Raw genomic sequence first — 23,363 nt, 5'->3', positions numbered from 1 at the left:
CCACCCCTGCTCCCTTAAGACAACTGGCATTTTTTAATGTTTTTGTTACACATTCCACAGTATACACAAGATTTTTTTTTAAATTATTTTTACTTCACTGCCATTTTTAAGGTAAGACCTAGAAGCTGTAGTCTATTCTCAGCATATTCTTTTACACTGTGTCTAGGCCTATCTAACATTTTTCATGAGTGCTAATTCCATTTTAAGAAAAATTTCTATGAGAAAAAAATAAAGCCTTAAATTCTAGTAGGTAAAATGTGGACACCAGCTCTTATGAAGGAAACAGCATCAATTATGTCGAACACTCTTCAGTAGTTGAACCCATCTCTGTGAATTAAATGTTTGGGTCCTGACATCAATTCTAGTGCACATCTGCAACAGAAATTTTCCTATTATCCTGAAAGAAGTATGATCTTGTTATGACTGGAATCCACTGATTACAAAGAGTGCTAGTTTCAGAACACCTGTTTAAATGATTGAATTTTCTCTCTTGAACAGAAACAGAATTCAATCATTTAAACGGAGGTTCTGAAACTAACACTCTTTGTAATTAATGGATTCCAGTCATAGCAAGATCATAATTCCTTCAGGAAGACTCACGGAGCCTAATGCACACCCTTCTGATTTGGTAAAGGGAGACCTACTCTTCCTGCAGCCACTTTCTAAAACTAACTCCATTGGAAGAGGATACAGAATGCTGTCCCAGTTCCAAGCACCTCCCAACAATTACTAGAAGTTCATCCACTTAAATTGATTATAACAAAGGAAGTAATATTCCCTAGCCCTAATTAAAAAAAACAAAACAGTCCAACTAAATGTAAAGTACCTCGGTAATTGATTATTTCTGTTCCGAGCACTGGGGTCATCTCCAGAACTGTGATGAAGGCTTTGTCCATTGATGTCAGTGGGAATGGAGACATGCGATGTCTTCTTGCCACCTTGGTAATGTCAACGGCACTGTGACCTGCACAGAGGGAGAGCATCCAGTTTAGAAAATATTCCATGGCACTGCCTTGGGGGCCGATAGGATGACTTACATATATTCAGCAACTTTCATTCAGAAGAATCATATAGTGTTTTATAAATAAAATAGAGGAATAGCTTCAAGTTCACAGCATTTATGGTTAAGAAATGAAAGGTATTGTATCCATACAGTCACAGAGTTAAGACCAGAAGGTACAAACAGATCATCTAGTCTGACCTCATATCACAAGCCACCAATACCACCAGCCAGCACTCGCACATTAAACCCAACAACCAAAATTAGACCAAAGTATTATAGCCCACAGGAGACTAGACTATTATGTGCCACAGGCAGAGAATAGGAGGGACCAAAGTGCACCAATGGCATGGGAATGGCATGCAATGCAATTGCAGGGAATTGATTAAGTAAAATACACCCAGATAATTCCAGCAAGTGACACACATTCCATGCTGTAGAGGAAGGCAAAAAAAAAACCGCAAAAAACCCAAAGTCACTGCCAATCTGATGTGGGGGAAAATTCCTTCTTGACCCCACATATGGCGATCAGCTTGGCTCTAAGAATGTGAACAAGAATCAGCCAGCCAAGCACCGGCGAGAGAGAATGCTTGGTGCCACCTCATAGCATTGGCCCATCTCATCCAGTGTCAAATATTCAGCTGTGGCCATCTCTAATGCTTCAGTAAAAGGAGATTAAAAAACCCCAGAATACACTAAAGGAAAAAAAATTCCTTTCTAATCCAGGTAACCAGTGAAAGACTTGAAGCATAAAGTCTGAAATTCAACTAAAATTGCAGCGTAAATTTAGAGAAACAAAATATAATTTACAAAATTAAAAATGTTTACAAGGGTTAAAAATGCTCTGGGAGATTTAATGATGAGAAGAGAATAGTACATCACTGTTACATAACTTTCAAAAGATGGTGCTACATTTGACACCATGGATCATGATGTGAGGCTGATTCAACTACGGGAGCTAGCTAGCGGTAGTTGCAACCCACTGAGATGGTTCTGTTTCTCCTGAACAGACTCCTCCGAGACTGTTGTGATTGGGTAACTGCACTCCAGCAGCCAGGGCCCTCATTTGTGGAGGAGTTCTAAACGTTTCTTTTCTTTCTCCCTCTCTCATTCAACACATATGTTAAAATCCTTGGAGAGATTGTCATATACCATAGCTTTAAATGCCAAGAATATGCAGATCACACTGAAGTACATATCAACTTCATCTTCAATTCAAAACACATCTCTCTCTCAGCTATCCTAATGCTTAAATGAGATCAGAGGTGGAATGAGAACAGCTGGCTAAATTACATCCAGGAGCGACACAGATGATGCTAATGGGTAGAGGGAGATACTCTGAAGCACCAATCAATACTGTTCCCACGCCATCAAAAAAAGGGTGTCTGTCCCACCATCATTAAAATGGTATGTAACCAAGAAGTTCTCCTGGACTCTTTTTAAAACTACACACCAACAACAGCAGCAAAAATGTTTTCTTCCAACTTTGGCTTGCCAGACGATTATTTCTCAATCTGTTAGACACAGACCTGGCCATGGTAATCCATGCATTTGTGACTTCCAGGTTTAATTACTATAATGCAAGGTACTTAGGAATGAATCCATGGCCACTAAAGAGAGAGACTCCTCCTCACAGTAGGAATTAGAGGCACCAATGGCTGCAGCAGTGGGGCAGTGGTGTATGTCCCAGTTAGGGCTCCTCTGTTGCCTTCAGGGTTGGAGCTGAATGTGGAGGAAACAGGGGGCATCTTCTGCTACAAGGGCACCAGACCTCAAGTGCTCCTTCCCTCTTGAGGCAGAAGGAAAAAAAATAGGAGGAAAAAAAAGAAGGCATTCTGAGGTGTGAAGCCAGTCCCTGGGTGCAAAGGACTTACCTGGAAGTTCTGTTGGCAGCAGAGTGGCAAGGGAAGAGGCCCACCTGGGGCTCTCAGGCCCCCCACCATGTCCTCACAAATTCCTACTTGCCAGTGAGGAATGATCTTACTAGACTGTGTTGTTGTTTTTTTCACTTAGAATGGTCTTACTCTTTGCTGATTGGCTGTTTGTTCCATCCTCCTCTTGCCCTTGTCTCTCAGTCCCTCCATTGTCAGCCTCCATCTCCTTGCCCTCTATAATCTTCTCCATCTTTTCCTCCCTCATCTCATTTTCCCTCCTCAATATCTCCCATCCATTCCTTCCTGTTCCCACTCCCTTGTTCCTATTAACTCACTCCCACCTCTTTCCCTTCATTCCACACTCCCAAAAACACATTTTAAAAACAAAAGCTATGGCATAAATGCTGAAAATTAAATTTGATTTTTAAAACCCTTTCACGTGCAATAATGTGTTTTTTAAAATACCTTATTTTATCTCTGGTGTCTCTTTAGTTACCACGCTACCTACTTGTTGTTTTACATACCTTCCGTTCTTTTAAAAAGGTTATTTGAAACAAGAGAGGATATTTCCATTGTGGTCTGCTGTAAAAATACTTTATAAGCACACTGCCAAAATCACAGTTGCTCAAAGGAGGATGACACTGAGTCAGTACAGTAATGACTGTGTGCACAAAGCTTCCTTCAATGTCAACACATCCTCACTCACAGGAGTTATGTAGGACATTATTTATGAACTAATTTCTATGGCTGATGATTAGCTAGAGGTATAGCAGCCTCTCAAAAGATACACAGAAGCAATCAAATCTTATTACAAAACCAAAGTCATTTTTTATACAGACAAAACACTCCCATTTACTTGTGACCCCTCTTGTGCTTGGCTCAGAACAGCATGGGAATTACGTTTCCCCAAGTAATATCTATATTTTCCAATTCACCTTTTGTCCTCTTTTCAAAGGGACATTCATTATTTATCACCACCAAGAAGCTGACTACTCTGAAAGGGAAGCAGTTACAAGAGAGAAAGACTACTTCATATTCTGAAAATCCTTTAGTGTGTAATTGCCATTAAAAGGATGACAGAGTTCCTGCAGTCCTGAGGGATGCCACACTGCACATGCTAACAGGTTTGTGTGGACAGTATAAGATGGTGCACTCTTTTGCAAAGGTAAACTGAGAAATGTGAATAGTACACTACAAAACAATTGTCCTGACAGTGACAGGCAAAGGGAAAGTTATGCAGCAATTTCCATACCATTAGGCTCCTGAAACATCAGCTGCTACTGCATCACTTAATAGAAATCCATAACAATATCATTAAAAGAGCACATCAACTGGTTAGTCAAAAGTTGTTTCAAGACATGTATATAAATCTTTACAAGCACATTGCCTGGAGCTGAGAGCTTCTTAATGAGGCTTTGATTCTCAAGCCCTTTAGCACCCATCAACCCTTAACCAGGGGCAGGGCTACTCAGGGAGAACAGGGGTTTAAAAAGCCCCATTCCTATGTGACCAGAGGAGCAGCAAATGGGAGTTTTGCGAGAGAGCTGAGTGGGAGGGGACGGGGCTAAATACACTTCATTAACATTCTTTAAACTTAAGGGAATAAATACTCCCTGGTAAAAACAAAACAGCAATAAAGGAAAGAATTGCAGGAGTAAGAAGAGAATGCAGGCAGAAATCTAGCAACAGAATGGGGTACTATCCAATTTATTGCACTGAATTCAGCATGTATGATTACCTGCCTTATGGGCGGGTGGGTATGTGTGCATTCAGTGCAAGGCACTCCTAGTCCTCAGAGACTGGATACAGACTTTGGAGACCAGAGTGGTTGAACTGGAGGAGCTAAGGGAGACAGAGAGGTACACAGATGAGACTTTCCAGGACACAGCAGAATGGTCCCACTTCCAGTCTGGCAGCCTCTGTACTGTTGAGGATAAAAGCCTCAGGGAAGGAGCTCAAAATGAAGCAGAGGGAAACGATCCCATAGTTGGGACTCTCCTTCCAGATGATGTCATAGTAACCTCTTGCACTGATGATACCTCTCCACGGGAGGGAACTCCAGTTATTAGGAAGAGACAGTTAATAGCAATGGGGATTTGATCATTAGAAACACAGCTGAGTTTGCGATGAACCACATGGTGGCTTGCTGCCAGGTGCAAAGATTGCAGATCTCCTGAGACATCTAGACAGACTTATGTGTAGTGCTGGGGAGGAGCTGGTGGTCGTGGTACATGTAGGTACTGATGACATAGGGAAGGATAGGAGAGAGGTCCTGGTGGCCAAATTTAGGCTGTTAGGTGAGAAACTGAAGTTCAGGACCCCCATGGTAGCATTCTCTGAAATGCTTCCAGTTCATGCGCAGAGCCAGTGAGACAGGCAGAACTGCAGGATCTCAATGTGTGGATGAGACGACAGTGTAGGAAGGAGGGATTTAGATTTATTAGGAACTGAGGACTCTTTAGTCGTCTCTTTTCCAAGCTGAAAAGTCCCAGTCTTATTTCTCTTTCCTCATATGGAAGCTTTTCAATATCCCTAACCATTTTTGTTGCCCTTCTCTGTACCTTTTCCATTTCAATATATCTTTTTTGAGATGGGGTGACCAGATTTGCATGCAGTATTCAAAATGTGGGCGTACCAGGGATTTATATAGAGGCAATATGATATTTTTGTCTTATTATCTATCCCTTATCCCTATCCCTTATTATCTATCCCTTTCCTAATTATTCACAACACATTGAGAGGATGTTTTCAGAGAACTATCCAAAATGACTTCAAGATCTCTTTCTTGAGTGGTAACAGCTAATTTAGACCCCATCATTTTATATGTATAACTGGGATTATATTTTCCAATGTGCACTACTTTGCATTTATCAACATTGAATTTCATCTACCATTTTGTTGCCCAGTCACCCAGTTTTGTGATTTCCCTTTGTAACTCTTCACAGTCTGCTTTGCATTTAACTATCTTGTGTAGTTGTGTATCATCTGCAAATTTTGCCACCTCCCTGTTTACCCTTTTTCCAGATCATTTATGAATAGGTTGAACAGTACTGGTCCCGATACACACTCTGGGGGACACCACTATTTACTCTCTCCATTGTGAAAACTGACCATTTATTCCTACCCTTTGTTTCCTGTCTTTTAACCAGTTACTGATCCAGGAGAGGATCTTCCCTCTTATCCCATGATGGCTTACTGCTTAAGAGTCTTTGGTGAGGGACCTTTCAAAGGCTTTCTGAAAATCTACGTATACTATATCCACCCTTGTCCACATGCTTCTTGACCCTCTCAAAAATTCTAGTAGATTAGTGAGGCATGATTTCCCTTTACAAAACCCTATTGACTCTTCCCCAACAAATCATGTTCATCTTTGTGTCTGATAATTCTGTTCTTTACTATTGTTTCAGCTAAATTGCCTAGTATTGAAGTTAGGCTTACCGGCCTATAATTGCCGATATCACCTCTGGAGCCTTTTTTAAAAATTGGCATTGCATTAGCTATCTTCCAATCATCTGGTACAGAAGCTGATTTAAATGATAGGTCACATACCACAGTTAGTGGTTCTGCAAGTTAGTAGTTCCTTCAGAACTCTTGGTTGAATACCACCCTGTTCTGGTGACTTCTTATGTTTAATTTATCGATTTGTTTGTAAACCTCCTATATCAACACCTCAATCTGGGACAGTTCCTCAGATTTGTCACCTAAAAAGAATGGTTCCCTCATATCCACAGCCATGAAGACCGATGCAAATAATTCATTTAGTTTCTCCTCAATGGTCTTATTTTCCTTGAGTGCTTCTTTACCACCTCGATCATCCAGTGACCCCACTGATTGTTTGACAGGCTTCCTATTTATGATGTACTTAAAAAAATGTGCTATAAGTTTGTGTGTCTTTTGCTAGTTGCTCTTCAAATTCTTTTTTGGCCTACCTCATTATATTATTACACTTGATTTGCCATAATTCATTTCTATTTTTCTCAATAGGATTTGACTTCAACTTTTTAAAGGATGCCTTTTTGCCTCTAACTGCCTCTTTTACTCTGTTGTTTACCCACCACAGCATTTTTTTGGGTCCTTTTTTAATTTTTTTAAATTTGGGGGAGTGTACATTTAATTTGGTGTTTTTTAAAAGTTTCCATGCAGCTTGCAGGCATTTCACTTCTGTGACTGTTCCTTTTAATTTTCGTTTAACTAGCTTCCTCATTTTTGTGTAGTTCCCCTTTTTGAAGTTAAATGTTACTGTGGTAGTATTCTTTGGTATTTCCCATCCCCCACAAAGATGTTAAGTTTAATTACATTATAGTCACTATTATCAAGTGGGGTTCAGGTATATTCACCTTAAGTTAGGGTTAGGTCTCCTAACTCTCCCCCCACACACACTGTCATTTGTTGATTTTTACAATTAAATGTTAGCTGCAGGCATGTGATCTGTCCATAGAGGGAAAGGTAATGTGTTGTCCACTGATTGAATCTGATTGCTGCATCTGCTGGATTCCAACACACCCACCCCACCAGATATCAGGCAAATCCGGAGAACATGGTTTTAATGCAATGTACAGTATGCCTCACTTTCATATTACATGCTCCACAAAAATAAAATGTATGATTTGTTTAGAGTGTGCTTATACTCTGAAATATGACTGTATATATAGTATAATGGGTTCCTAAATGTATTCTCTCTTACTGATTCTAGATCAAATAGGTTTAATGTACAAGTTGAAAAGATGATTTTTCCAGCTATGAGCACCATAAACTGCTCTTGGGATCTGAGAATCCAGCTGGGCTCTTTCCACCTCCAACACCATCACTGGGAATAAAGATTAGTAATTCTGCAATCTGAATTTAGCTGACAGGTTTTTTTGATAGCATACAAAACAAAATATAATCCTGTTTGCTCTTCCATAATTGTATTAACTCTGCAGGGTTAACAGGTGTAAAACGCTTCTCCTCTTTGTGATGGGACAGATAGGCCCCACACTGGCAATAATGAAAGCCTGTGGATCCAGTTAGCCCCGCCCCCATTGCATCTGCAGCAATGTCAGGCATAAAGAGAGGAAGTTAAAAGGAGGAGATCTAGCCCAGTTCAGTCCTACCCAGGCTCCTGATGTGAGAGAAGCCTGTCTGCAGCTCAGGGACTGTTTGGAGGAGCTCCTGTTAGAAAGGATGAACAGACTCTGTGGGATCAGTGGAATCATGGACTGTTTGAAGGTAAATCCCCCAAAAAAGGCAGGGGGGTCCCACCGAAGCTTTGTTGGATGACTGTGTTTTGAGTTATGGTTTTCTATTCTTTTTTCTTTTAAACCATGAACTGGGGTGAGTCTGACGTGTGCCTCAGATCTCACAAAGACAGCGACCTTCCAAAGTAGATTTGTGGCGGGTGAGTTGTGCCCTGATGAGCCATAAGGGGAAAATAAGTGGCTACGGCTTGAATCCACAGTAGGAGCTGGCATATAATTTTTGGTAAGGTGATGCCATTTGTATAAAGTAAATGTTTATGATCATAATTAGAAGAGTTTTTTAAAGAATGAATTTGGCCTGTAAAGGATAACTACTTAACAGAGAGAGACAATATAAGCACACTATGTATTTGCTAGTCATTCTAGTAAACATGTCTTCAGGGTTTCTGAAGTTTACCTGTTTTATTAAAGTTATTGTTAAATACTTTAGCTGCCACAATTTTACCTCCTTGAACCCCTGCAATGGCAATTTTTTGAGTGACACCCACATAGCTATGTGAGAATTCTATGGAACCTAAGATATACAGAATTCTATGGAATTCAGACCATTGTGTCAAACAGGTGTCCAAAACTATCTGTTAAAAATCTAGTGGGGAAATGTCCTCTACATTCCAAATCTTCTTCTTCTTCTTTTTTTAAGGGGGAGGGAGAAAATACACCCAATCTTACAAATTTTAAAAATCATGGATGAAACAGCAGTCATTACTCTTGCAAGCCCTCCCACCCACCCAAAAAACCAAAACAAAATAAAAAAACCCTCTTCTGGTTCAAGAGTAGCCATTCATAATGCTAAGGCATAAAAGAGGAAAAACATACAGAGCTGTCATTCTTTTTTTTCCTATTCCCTTTTATAAATAAGCACTGATTTTTCTTTCAAATGTGTCAAATATTTAACAGCAGAAATGTTAAGCTCCTATTATATTCATGGACAAGACCAACTTATATAAGTTTTTTTTTTTTATTTCCAGTTCTGGAGTGGTAGATTTCTTCTTCTTCTTCTTTTTTTTTTTTTTTTTTTTTAAACAAAATCTAGATGATATAACACATAAATAAATAATAAGTTTCAGTCCTCACAAACAATCTTCCACATGACTATCTTAAAATGCTTTTAAAGACAACTATTTACAACCCACAACATCGTATGTGATAGTATAATTCTGTACTCATTCCAGAAAGGAATACTTCAAGACAGAGAAGTCAAATGATTTGCCTAAGGCCACTCAGCAAAACAGATGCAGAGCTGGTAACAGAATTCAGAAGACCTGACTACTAGTTTTCTGTTGTGATCATTAAACCAACTTCCTATGCAAATTTTGATAAATTTACGGTATATTGAATTTTGGGGGCACATGAAGAGAGGTCTTTCACCTGGAAGGTTACACACTGTAATAGTAGAGAGTTAATTTGCGTAAATCCTCCTTTTTGAATCTGACACCTAATTTTATTTTTTTCCTCATTTAGCTCAGCCTTTCTTAAAACTCTTCAAGTTCAAAAATGAAAATCCTGGATATTTACCTCCCCACTATCTTTGTGTGTTAATTCTTTTCTCCTGTGAAACTTGTACAGTGCTATTAAATGCAGGTACATTCCCACCATGCTGTGATCAGCAGGTGGGCTGGTGACTCCAAAGAAAGAGGAGAAAAGCCCAGGCAGGAACTGCACTTTGATGCGGTCTCCATCATTTAAAACATGAAAACACTACACATAGCTTAAACTGTAATGTCATTAAGAGAAACATCATAAGGAAAAGAATTAAGAGGAAAATATCTCTAACACAGACACTACCTGCTATTTTAGAAAGGTGAAAGCTGCTGTTTTCACTTTTTTTTTCCTTTTCAGACTGAATTTCATTGTCCTAAATTTTTCTATTCTTGCTGTAAAGTTGTGTGAACCCTCCTTCGTCCTTATCTTCCCACACCACCAACATAGAATTCTAACTTGCTCTCCCCTTTTCTAACTAAAATGGGAGTCATGGTTCAAAGGTACATCAGGGAAGCAGCAATACTTACTGGCTCTGAGGATGTTCTCCTTGCTACTGCACCTGGACTGCACCTGCAGAGAGAGCACAGACTCTATGAGCTACATTAGATAATGGGCACAACAAGATGTGGAGTTTAATGGGCAAGCTCCTGGGATCTAGAGACAGAGGCTCTAAATATTTGACACCATAACAATTTTATATAGTGTATATATAGGATTCATATATTCAAGCAGAAAGTTATTGGTTGACAGTCTGAATCTGATACAAGCAATTAAAAACATAAAGAAGTCATCCTAAAGGACAGATTTTTAGGTTAAGAAATGAATATACAGCTTTCAAAGATACATATTAAACTTCAATTTTACATTAAATTCCAAGTTTATTTGTATATAATTGTGACCCCAGTGATCCTGAACCTAGGTCCTTGTGTTTTATACCCAGACCAGAACAATAACATGACTGCATTAACATAATCTGCTTGAAGACTTGATTATTGCTGCTTTCAGTGGAATTGTTGAGGTTTCTTAGAAAAAAATTCAAAATGCTAACAAGTTAAAATGTGGTGATTCTGAAAACATTTAGAAATTCTGCTTCACAGCTGCACAGACATCTTCTAGCTGGAGACAGATGAATTTGTTTAGCTGTTTAAGTCTAGTTTAGAAAAGTACTATGCTTAATACGCCTTGTATAGTGTAGTTCTACTTTGAAAAGTGAAAACAGCACCTTCTTACTCAACAGATCTACTTCCTGTGGGCCTGATTCCTGCTGTGTTACTCCAGTTTTATCTTGGTGTGACTCCAGTGAAATCAATAGATGCACACTGGGGTAATATTGAAGTAACAGTGGTGAATCATGTCTGAGTATTTAGAGTTACATCTGCTCACTATGGAGACTAACAAAAATTTTTGTTTTCAATTACTGTGAGCCCTGCAGAGTCAAAACTAAGTAGGTTATGTGTTCACTGAAGAGTTAACTTAGGGTGGCCAACTTTCTAATTTGTGAAAACTGGACACTGAGTGCTGGAATCGCCCCCCCACTTCACTTCTTCCCTTGAGGCCCTGCCCCCTGCTCCACCACTCCCCTTGAGGCTCTGCTCCCCACTCGTCTTCCTCCTCCCCCACCCCCCCGTCACTCACTGCTCTCTCCACCTCCCTTTCCGTGCCAGCTAAGAAGGGCTATATGGGTTTGGGGGAAGTGAATAGGGCAGGATGTTCAAGGGAGAGCCACAGTCTGGGGGTGAATAACTGAGGCAAGACATGGGAGGAAGAGTGGTGCTCCGGGCATAGGGGGATGAGAAGGGGGCAGGATGTGGAACTGCCAGTACCTCTCTCCACTGGAGCCATTCCTTACTGCTCCTCCCGGCTCCAGCAGCTGCTGCTGCTCTTCCTGCCCAATGACAGAGGCCAGTTACTGCAGATGACTGGACACTTCCACGTCCCCTTTTCAACGTGACTTTTTGGTCGAAAACCGGACATCTGGGAACCCTAAGTTAACTTGAGCGTAAATAACTCGAGTTAACTTTTCTCAAATTAGTCTTGGCTGAGTCAGAGCAGCCACACTGCGAAATAACACTCGAGCAGCACAAGCCAACCAGCTAGAGTTAAAAACACCATCAAACTTTAGTTCAAAGTTTTTGTGTGTGGATGGGACACAAGTTAGAGGCAACGCTAGATATAACTCATTATAACTCAAGTTAATTTTGCGGGGAAAACAAGCCTTATGAAAGTTTGAACTGGATTATTTTCCTTTATATGCTTCATCAACAGAATTGTTCACTAAGACTTCAACTACAAGGCCAATAAATTACACCCATGCAAACCTATTCACAGCAATGGGGTTGCATAGGTGTCACTGAGGGCATCATTTTTGTGCAAAACCTTTATTAAGTGGTGAAGAAGGAAGTGTAGGAAGGAAAGAGACCAGTTTAACTTTCAGCTGAGTTAGTAGGGTTGGGAGCTAGAAAAATATCTGTCTGCAAACTGAGCACACATGATCTGGAAATTATTGATGAACGATAAATATGGAACCCCAAAGTGCCATTTTTCAGTCACTTTTCAGACTAGAGCCACCTTTTAAGTCTGAAACCGATCCCTCTTTGTTTTCTAACCTCTTTCTTCCATTCCACAGCAGCTTGCCCCAAATGCATATTCACACAATAAGTTGGATTCTACAGCATAACACAGTCTACTCATTGTAATGGAAAAGCTTATGACGGTAATGTTGCAACTTAGAGTGGGTTATGGTTGTCCTTGCCTGAAAAAAATTGTTATGTTTAAAAATTAAAACCACCCTCCTCCCCATAAAAAATACTACACAGGTAAACTCCAAAATGTCAGTGATGCCCTGATTTGGTCCAGAGTTATTTTTCCGTATTTCAGGTACATGATAAAATAAAATCTCATTGGAAGAGGAAAATGTTTCTCTTTGAAGGGCAATTCTGGACCAGAAAGTGAGTTATAATGATATATGAGAGAGAGAGAGAGGGCTGAATGGGTGGGTGGGGCAGGATTGGGGCAAATCCAAAATGTGGTATGCAAAAGGAGAGATGGGGCTATGTTCATAAAATATTGTTTAAAATGGAAGAGGTTCTGCTATTTCTCACTGAAAACCATATGGAAAGAGAGTTCGAGGAATGGGCTTGCTGCAAAATAATCAAGAAATTCAGCGAAATCTGAAATGAAACCTAGTGAAACACAACACATTCCTAAAAAAAACCCAACCGAACAAAAAATCCTACACAAACACTCAGAAACAATCTAATAAAACAAACTAAGTACAAAATAAGATTAAAAGACACAGATAAAAGCTACTAGAGAGAGAGAAAAAATGTTAGTGGACAAAGACAGTGCTAAAGAAGTAAAATGGGAGTCAAGAGAGAGTCTTCAACAAAGTGTGGGAACAGAAGGAGCCTAAACCCATAGCACAAACCAATGTTTGCGAATGGAAAGCAGCTCCTTTGAGCAATAATAGAGTTATAGAGTTGTAGCATCTATTCCTCCTGAGTTCATCTTTAAGCCCTTCCAATCTATAGTGGGACTAGTGTATGGACAAAAACAAGAGATTTATAATGAACAGAGCAGCTGAGACTTGCAGATCGAATATGAAAAAACGTGCTGACAGAATACCACAGCATCTAGATGACAATGGAAACAAAAGACAGCTGGCTTCAAACATAGCCTCTTGGAGATATTTTTGTTTTTTATTCTATGAGCACAGAGGACTTCAAATGACAAAGCTAAATTGTGCGTTGCAGTGTCTTATAGTGACCTAATGTTTACAATTTGTCACTCACCTGATTAGCAACTTTTGCACTGTGGAAAATAATTTGCTTTCCACAAATTTTAAAAGCAGCTGTTGAAGAGGAATCCATGACTGTAAAAAAAAAACCCACACAGCTAGACTTGATCATTTCCCATCCTATGCTCACAGCTGCAGAAAATAAACTGTGTTTCCACACAGCTGAAGGATTAATCAATTAGCGCTGCTCCTACTTACTGTACATTGCACATTCATATCCAGCCTTATTTTTTGAAGATTGTCCCACTAAAAATTATTTTAAATTTCAAAAAACAGTAGTGTTTTCTAACCCAAACATTTAACCTATTGTGGAGCTTTGTGTAAATTGTCTTTTTCATATTTTATCGTTTGTATATGTTTTGTACCTGTGAGATTTTTAAAATCTGTGTGTCACGTACCCCTGAAGTAAGTATTCTGGTTTACCATCATACAGTACATCATGACTTGCTGCGACAGATGGTTTTGGAACAACTGTAATTCTTCCCTCACTCACAGGCTGCGCCAAAGATAGTAACCTGTGCCTGTTTCCCATATCAAAGGAAGTCTTATTGTTTCTTCTGTCTACATTCCCCTAGCTGCCAATATATTTTGGCAGAGGAGCTCTGAATAAATTGGGATCTCATCCAATATCATTCCCCAGGGTGGCTCAGGAAGAAAGTATCAGGAAGCAGAGCATCCACTTTCCACTTTTCTGATCTTTCCGTTCATAGGATTTTATTATATTTTAATTATAATTGTATTGCCTTGTAATGTAGAGTAAGCCTTGTTCCCATGGGCATAAGTACCAAACAGTATGTGAAACAAAGCATTTCAAATTTAAAAAAAAACAGAGGGAATGGTAAAAACAAGAAACTTGCTGACAATCTCTATCTATCTACAGAAAATGACATGAAGGAAAGCTCATGGAACAAGTGAAAAATTAACATGAAAAGTAAAATAAAAGAGGAGAGAGAAGCCTTTAACACATGACCACAATTTTTAGGAATGGTTAGAGAAATTACTTACCTTTTATAGGTCATAACAAGATTTTGCACAGAGTATTAAGTCAGTTCTTCATTATGGGAGGTACAGTTAAAAGCCATAGGTTATAGTAAAATGAATTGCTACACAAACATGAAGAGTTTCCAGCCAAATATGAAAAGCTAACTCTTACGGGAGAACATTTCAACTCAGGTGTAATGCAACATGAAGAACAATTTGTAACAATGACATCAAAACACATGATTTTACCACGAGCAGTAGGAAGAACCCGTTCTCAAGAACACAATGGACCATAGGACGCTAACCCATAATCTAGGTAATTTATGGGAAAGCACATTACTCCACTATTAAGAAGGCATGCAGAATATGGAACCATCAGCAGAAACCCAACATATACACACACACACAGGACTAAGATACAGGGAAGGGAAAGGGTTAGTTAAGCTGCAATGAAGGAAGCAGGACATGCGAAGCACAGCAGCAGTTATGAATTTGAGAACTGTCTTCCTTTAACTGACCCATAAATGTCAGACTCATTTAAGAAATAAGAAAAAGATTCTTTTCAGTGTTCCACCTACTATAAGTCATGGCTAGAGGTTAGTGTGGAACTCTAACCACCTTTCCCTGAGACTTCAGCAGTTGTATAGAAACCAGATATACTCTGTGTGAGATCTGGTGCAGAATACAGTTGCTGCCTTTTCCCATCTGTTTCATAAAAGAGGCAGAGTGGATAAATTGTATATAATCCACCCTTGGAAAACAAACCTCCCAATACATTCAGATCGCTTTTCAGTATAAGACTGTCAGTAGCATATGAGTGGCAAGAAGAACTTTAGAACCACTCAAGCTTTAGTACTACTGCTCTGCTGTTCAAATTCTGCTAACTTTCAGATTTTACTCCTCATACTTACCTGTAATTAATAATGACATGATCTCAGTTCTACACAATTCACTGTGTGTGGATTTTTTGGATGATCCCTCCAAAACTGAAGACTTGTCTACTTTGCATTGGTATTAAAGAACCCATTATCCTATTTTTAGGAGCAGCCTATTTTTCCTCTGGTGTCCCTTTGCAAAACATTTCTCTTGGTCCCACAGTGCAGTGTGTACTCATTTATAATTAAATAACATAAAATCACAACATTTTATAACAATATCCCAGAATTATGTAATAATTTTCAAACCATAATGTTTTTGACCATTATTGTAGGATATTAAGCATAAGGTCACAGAGCATAAAGTTAAATTAAGAAGTATCAGAGCAATCTACTAGGATTTGATGATTTTAGAAAATATTTTGTTTTTAATTTAAATCTATTCAAAAGAACATATAAACAAGAAAACTATAATTGCTTTGGTTCAATTAAAATACAATATAAAATAATTTTGTCTAAATAGGTTAGCCATATACGTAGCAAATTTATATAAAATAGTAAACCTTATTAAACGTTTCTCAGTAAACGTTAAATGACTAAATAATGTGGTTAAGAGATGCAAAGATCCTGAGATTCAGGAAAGCATCCTCTTTCATGACGGCACTTAAGTACTTAAGAATGTTATTAACTTCCTTCCTTAACTGGAGTCAAGGTCAGTACAGAGCTAAAGAAAATCCTTTTAGCTGTATACTGAAAATCCATGTAAAAGAGACAAAGGAAAGTGACCTCGAGGGAATATGGTTGGGGAAGATCTAATATTTTCTAATAAACCTTTAAAAAAGGAATATGCTCTTTTCCAAACACTGTACATTTCTAATAATTGATTAAATTACAGCTATTGATGATAGATTTGTTGTCCTCAATGGAGATTTAGATGACAAAAAAAATTATAAGGTTGGTCTATCCAAAATCTAAAAGATTTTAAAAATAAATTCTTTAGGGTTCTAGACTCCTTCTAAGGAGGAGAAATAATTTTAGGAGATGATTTTAACATTGAAAGCTAGATTGGATAGACCAGACACTAAACAAGAGAGAGATACAAATCTAGAATATCATCTTTATAAACATATAGTGACAGTTTTATCTGTTCTCATTTTATTTTCATCCATGTAAACTTTATATGATGATAGATTTAATTTTTATCACTAACATTGTCTTCCAACAAACTATAAACATAGAATTGCACATTCAGTTTTTTTCCAGAACAGTTTTTTCCAAACTGACATTTAATTTGGGGGGTACAGAGAAAATCATTCTCCAAACAGACTGCAAGACTGCATCAATTTAGGCTACAAGCTAAACATCTTATTAAGTGATAAAACAGAAAGAGCTCTTCAGATATACAAAACAATTATTTAGTGAAAAAGGGGACAAAGGGAATAAAGGGGATAAACTGTTACACAGAAAGCTAAAAGGAAAGCAAACTACCTACATAATGAAGAGAGGCAAAGAAATGGGAGATGTTTTTTCATCTTATAAAAATATTTATAAACTTATTTTAATATTAGAAAAATAAAAAATTATGAACTAGATTGTGCCTTGAAGCAAAGTTCAGAGTATGGGACGGTAAATAGATGTGCTGCCCAGGGCTGGCCCTACACCAAATGGCACCGCAGACAAGGAGCATTTTCGGCTCCCACCCCATTTGTTAAACTTTTGAATGCCTTATTTTTTATTGCATTTGTAGCCCATTTCACATCTTTGATACACTCTTCAAGTCTTAAAACAAAAATACATTTTCACAATTACACAATAAAACAAGGTTCACAATATCGCAGCTGGGCTCTCACTTCACTTTGTTCTTATATCTTATTGATTGACTGGCGATGCCCACCCCTTATATACCTGCAAGGGCCTGGCTGACAATATTCAAGGAGGTTCGAGGAAAATGTGGTTCTCAGAAAGGCTGAAAGGTTCCACGATATTCTGCAAAGGTCCAGAATATTCTAGGAGGTCATTGAAAAATGAATCTACGTATGGAATACCTGAAACATTTTACTTCAAACATTCTATTTTCTTTTTTGTCGCTAAAAAGAAAAACAGCACCCTGAGCCCACCGCCCCCCAAACTTGGCAGATCAGGAGATCGCCTGCCCCTGAATCCGGCCCTGGTGCTGCCCCAAGAGGAGAACTGGGAAAGTATAATTCTCAGATACCTCTTAGGGGTGTGTATGGAAGAACTGGGCAAGCAACCTCTATGCTCCTTCTATACGGTCTGTGCGCTCAGTCACTAACTATGTTAGATCCATATGGTTGCTTGAAGTGATAGGGGAGGGTATTGGACAGCCTTATTACTTCTTGTATCCCCATATAACCATAAAGGATGAGGACACATTTTAGTGCTAAATAACGTGAACCTCCTCATATTTCATTTAGAGATAGTTCTTGAATAATCCATCAGAGAGGAAAAAATTTAATATTTATAAATGGTATGAAAAAGGTAAAGCCTGTATTGAGATGGGTAACCAATGCAAATATTATAAACATTTATAAGGAAACTGATAAGTCCTCTTCCAGAAGTGTTAAATGTAGTGTTGAAAGGGGAAGAAATACTAGACTGTATGTGAGAGGCTGCAACAGCTATTATTCCCAAACCTGGACGCAAGCTTACAGCATGCACATCATATAATCCAATTTCTTTATTAAACTGAGATGTAAGATTCTCATCAACATATTGGTGAATAGACTATCTCACACAGACAGTACTAAGTTAACAGACCAAATAGTCTTTATAAACAATACAGATCATCTTTTATGGTTACTAGAAACATTACTCTCATCAAGATAAAAAAGAAGCCTTTAAACTGCAGAAAAGGCCTTTGATAGAGTTGAATGAAGTTACTTTTATAAAGCACTGAATGCCCTGGGGATAAGTTCCCAGTTTAAGAAATGGATAATATAAATGGAAACGGATATAATACCTTTTTTCTTCCCAAAGAGACACAGGACAAGGATGTACATTGTTATTCACCATTAGCAATGGATCTATTTGCCTAATATATATGCAATAATACAAAGATAAAAGGTGTTGCTGGAGGACAACATAACGTTGCTCTGTATACAGATGTCTTTTTTTTATTTGTTTCCAGCCCCTACCAAAATTACCTAACTTCTGGAAGAAATTAAACATTTTGGAAACTAGAAGCCCCACCCTCTCTCTCCACAGATATAAATGACAATATAACTATGATACACTCCTACTTGCACGCACACGCACACATACATACTTGCTACTAGAAATCACCATGTCTTAAGCCAGTTTTTGTCTACAGGACAGGAATGTCAGGGAAGGAGGAGTTTTCATAACCTACCTAAGCACTAACTTTATATGTTCCAACACCACCTGGTTCTATGTTTAATATAGAATTAACAGTTAGGACAGGGGGTAAACAATACTCTTTTACAGCAATATTTTTCACATGTAATCATATAACTGATTATTATAGTGTATTTGTTGTATGGTGTTCATTAGATAAAGGAAGTCTAATATCCTCCCTTAATTATCTCATACAGAAAGCTTGGGGTGGGGACTGGGGAATTCTGCATCCTATGTAACCAGTATGCTACCACTCAGTCTTACTTTCACACTACCACAGTCACTGGCAAGTTGACTGATGAATCACTTTGTCTAAGGAGTGTGCTGTTAGTTGTCTAAATCCGTTCCTGTCTGACCAGTATTAAGACATTTCCAAACCCTTTGTCTGTTCTAGTTCAATCATCTTTTTAACTTGGTGTTTGTAAGGAAGGCTGAAAAACAAACAGTGATGTAAATACTCTCTTATCTTCTGGCACAGAATGAATTATTCTCTGACCTTAGCACACATTAATAGGATTAACATTGATAATAACTCTCCAGTCCTCTTACTTTCCTATTCCTTTATTTTTAAATGAGACTTGCCACTACTTTCATTGTTCTCTTTCTTGTCCACAGTAACAGCCAAATTAATTGTAATAACACAACATCCTAATTCATACAATATTGTTAGAAATGGAAATTATTTCCTCACCTGTTTTAAAGGGATAATAGTGACGTATAGTGTGTTTTAAAAGGTTTTATCAAATTTAATATAAATATCCTACAAAAATATATAGAAGAAACATTATTAAGGTTGCAAAGTCAAGCACTCAGAAGTTAGGCAATACAAGAATTCAAGTTATCTATGCAACCCTAGTATTTGATCCATAATGTGTGTATAGATTATGATAAATAAATTACATGATAACATAGAATTTTTTCCACAGAAGTCCTACCAGAGATGGATGATGCTAAATGTAAGGCTGGCCAAAAAAAACAAGGATTCTCTTTTGTGAAAAATTCTGAGGTTTCAGACTTTGGTTTCATTTTGAGAAAACTGAGACCTCCTGAATTTTTTTTAAAATGAAAAATGAGAGAGACACACTCCAGAATAGCCAATAGCTCAACAGTTAGCCTACACACTTGAGACGGCAGAGTCTCAGGGTCTGTCTATACTGCCATGGCAGCAGGCATCGATGCAGTAGCATCGATTGAGCACGTCTGTGTAGAACCGCTCAGGCAATCAGATAGCACTCTCTGGTCGACTCAATTAATCCAGCTCCCCGAAAGGAATAAGTCAGCATCAACCAGAGTGCATCTCCCATCAACACAGTGCCCTAAAGATGCTGAGGTACGCATCAACGTAAGCACATCAATGGGAGATATGCAAGCTACATTACATAGCTTGCATATCTCCCATTGATCACCACTGCTAGTGTAGACCTGCCCTCAAGTTCAAATCTCTACTTGGCCCTATTCAAAGCAGGGACTAGAACATGGGTCTTCCTCATCCAACGTATAAACATGGGCAACTGGCTATTCTGGGACAGGCTAGTCTCTGTCTCTTATTTAGAACAGGAATTCCACCCTGGACTTTCCCAAGGAAATTTTCATTGAAACTGATACATTTCTGTGAAAAATGTCAGGTTTGATGGATTGGCATTTTCTGTCAACAAATTCACAACCAACTCTAATTAATTTAATAAGGCAGTTGGTCAATATTTCTTTTTATCGCTACAGTTCAATGAGTGGCCCCATGTTTTGCTTATTGTACAGCATCCAAACCCTGCTCTGAATATGGAATTATTTTATTCCATCATGGGTTTTTCCTTTCATTTAGCATTGTAGTATTGAATACCTTACAAATAGGAAGGCATTCATCTTAACACCACCCCCATGAGATTGGAAAGTATTCTAATTTTACAAAATGGGAAAGTGAGGTGTATTTAAACCAAACTCTTCCAGAGTATCCATTAATTAACTTGAGACACCTGAGGCTGGATTTATTTTAGAGATACTGAGCACCCAAAACTTCCACTGACTTCATCTGTTTTGTGAATGCTCATCACAGGAAAATCAACCCTTGTGTTTCTTAAGGACACCCAAACAATGCTGGTTTAAATGACTTGCCTGGCATCACATAGAAAATTTGTACAATAGTGGAGAAAGGGATAGAACCCAGTATTCCTTAGCACCAATCCAGTGTCACAAACTACAATATCATCTTTTCTCTTGCTGAAGTCCATTATCTCATTTGCACCTTCTAACTTCTGCAATGAAGTCCTCTGACAACAGCATCATTCACCATCCATCTCGTGTGCTAACTGCCAATTTTGCAACATTAATCTAAGATTGTGCCTTATAACAGATGAATAAAAATATAATTGCAGAAAACACTGCTTTTTGTTGAGTTACTTATTTTTTTGTCAATGTCTGAATAAACAGTTGACTGGGAAAGGGAGAGATTTAAAAAAAACATTGTTCCTACCACTTCTATTATGGTCTGATTCAAGGCCTACAGGAGTCCAAAGGAATCTTTCCATTGACTTCAGTGGGTTTGAATCTGACCCTTATGTCTGAGAAAGCTCACAACCTGCATCTTACATCTCCAACTAGTCCTCCAGCAAAGTCAACACAGACTAGATGTGACATTCCTGATACTTTTGAGGTAAGGGGGGGGGGGGGGGGAACCCCTTTAAATTCAAACAACCAATCTTTCAAGCCTTTGTCTTATAAAGAAACAAGAAAAGAGCACAACCCTTCATCCCTTTTATTTTCTTTGCAGGTCACCTTTAAAGGTAAATTCCACCTCCCCTTCTAAGCCTTCTTTTTACAATGTTTTCTCAAACAGTTTTGGGGAGAAATTTTGTATGCTTGGTGACAGTCCAAATGTGATTTGGAGAGCTTGAGGAATACTAGTTGGACCATTTTTGAGTTATTTGAGAATGAAAAAAACATATCTTTCCCCATATATTCCAATCAGAAATTCTGCATTCAGATAACTCAAAAATAGTTGAAACTAAAAGATGTGAACATATCTTATTTTGTACCTTTCCAAGAGACTTAAAAAGCAGCACAAGAACTCATATGCTGTGCAAGGCATGTAGATATTTGAAATCCTTCATTAATACTAGATTTTAGTTTTTAAAATATCTTTGTCACACTTTTATATATATCTATGGCTGTATATAAACATCCATATACAAATGTGCATGCATACAGAGGGAGACAAAATGGACCCTTATGTGGTCTCCAATGGGAAAAGGGTAGCCGGAGCTGGTTAAGAGTAGCTCCTTTGCACCATCCCACTACAACCATGACTTTCTGGCACTTCTGTCCCCTGCTGCACAGCTCAATACAGTGAAGGGGTGCACACTATCTGTACAATCCTCCTCCATCCAGTCTCCCTTATGTAATAGACCAGGACCAATTCTGCTGCCTGAGGGGATGTCCATGAACATGGAAGAGGAGGCTAAAGTTGGCCCTTATGAAGCTTATAAGCTCCCCAAGTGTAGAGTTTGTAATCTGTTACATTTATAAGCACAGAGCTGGTATAATGCATCATTTACAGGCTGCACAAATTAAACAAAGAAATACCTGAACATCTTCCCTCTATTGAAATATTAAATTTTTTTCCCATCTGAATCTTTTTATAGATGTCAGTATCGAAATCTTTGTGTTGAATTTTCTTTGTACTGAATTCTTAATGAATTCTATTATCACTGCATTGCACTTGTCGTGCATATATGCCCTTCACATCTTTTCCCAAGGGAATATTTCTACATGACATTAATTGCAACACAATCTTAGTGATAGGAAATTTCCTACAACTTATGCACAAAACTCAGTTTCCAATCACTTATAACTTCATTTTTTTTAAAGTAGCCTGGAGATCAAGCTTTACTGAGAACAGGACATAAAAAAGTGCAGGTTTAAACATGCACCCATTTTGAGTAATAAGTCATTAAAAAAGACACCAAAAGATATTTGCAATGCAAAACATGTTTTTCACTCTCATATAACTTATTGGATGAATGGATTTTGTTCAGACCTTCTCATTTGGGCTAGGTGGTCTAAGTGTGGAAAGTTTCAAGTTAAAAAGAAAATTTTTTGAGAAAGTTATGAGTGAGTAAAAATAGGATATGAAAATTCCAATTTAATTTTAACTATAGTGGTCTTTACAATGATTGATATATGCAGTTCTTTTAAGAGACAAACACAGTACATGTACACTATTAAATATAAGGATGATTATAACTCCCCTCACAAGGTATAAACAGATTAAATTAAGAGTAAAGTACATGAATCATCAAGAACTGCAGAGAAAGTAAAATTACATTATGTGAATCTCCTTGATTGCTAGTATAAAATGTAGTGAATTTTGCTTTATGAAGAGGCAGGTAATTCATGGAGACTGCAACAATAACCATATTACCTTGGGGTGATGCTTAAAGTGAAATCAGGATCATCATGGCTGAATAACTGGTTTATTTCAGAGAGTTTATAACCAGTACAAGATTAGCAGAGGCTGAAATGGAGCAAATGCTGCCCTGAGAACTATATTGTCAAGTGTAAGTTACAACAGCTTTCTAAAAGTAATCAATAACAACAACTGCAGGTTACAAGATTTGCATTAGAAATCTGCCAAAATGAAAGCCCCAGAGGCGATTTGCCAGGAACTGGACGGCTAAAAGGTTTGCATAACATTGATCAAGTTCCTCCATGACCGTCTTGAAGATGGCAGTGCAGCCTCCAAAAAATCAC

At 38.2% G+C, this 23,363-nt stretch overlaps 1 protein-coding gene across 22 annotated transcripts in view; it reads right to left on the bottom strand.

The window, feature by feature from the left end:
- GPHN (gephyrin) overlaps positions 1-23,363 on the bottom strand; it is a 604,586-nt gene that overhangs the window by 97,634 nt on the left and 483,589 nt on the right. For all 22 annotated transcript variants that reach the window (XM_067557745.1, XM_067557750.1, XM_067557759.1 and 19 more), the window contains 2 exons: positions 10,121-10,163; positions 827-964 (listed from right to left, as the gene is read on the bottom strand). In XM_067557745.1, the coding sequence (XP_067413846.1) occupies positions 827-964; positions 10,121-10,163 (181 nt within the window). The remainder of the gene's footprint in view (positions 1-826; positions 965-10,120; positions 10,164-23,363) is intronic.

This window comes from Emydura macquarii, unplaced genomic scaffold, assembly GCF_026122565.2.
Source record: "Emydura macquarii macquarii isolate MOO-44397 ecotype Brisbane River unplaced genomic scaffold, CSIRO-AGI_Emac_v2 contig_1876, whole genome shotgun sequence".
Classification (NCBI taxonomy): domain Eukaryota; kingdom Metazoa; phylum Chordata; order Testudines; family Chelidae; genus Emydura; species Emydura macquarii.
The sequence above is the reverse complement of the archived record's forward strand: the minus strand, read 5'-3'. Positions and strand labels throughout refer to the sequence as shown.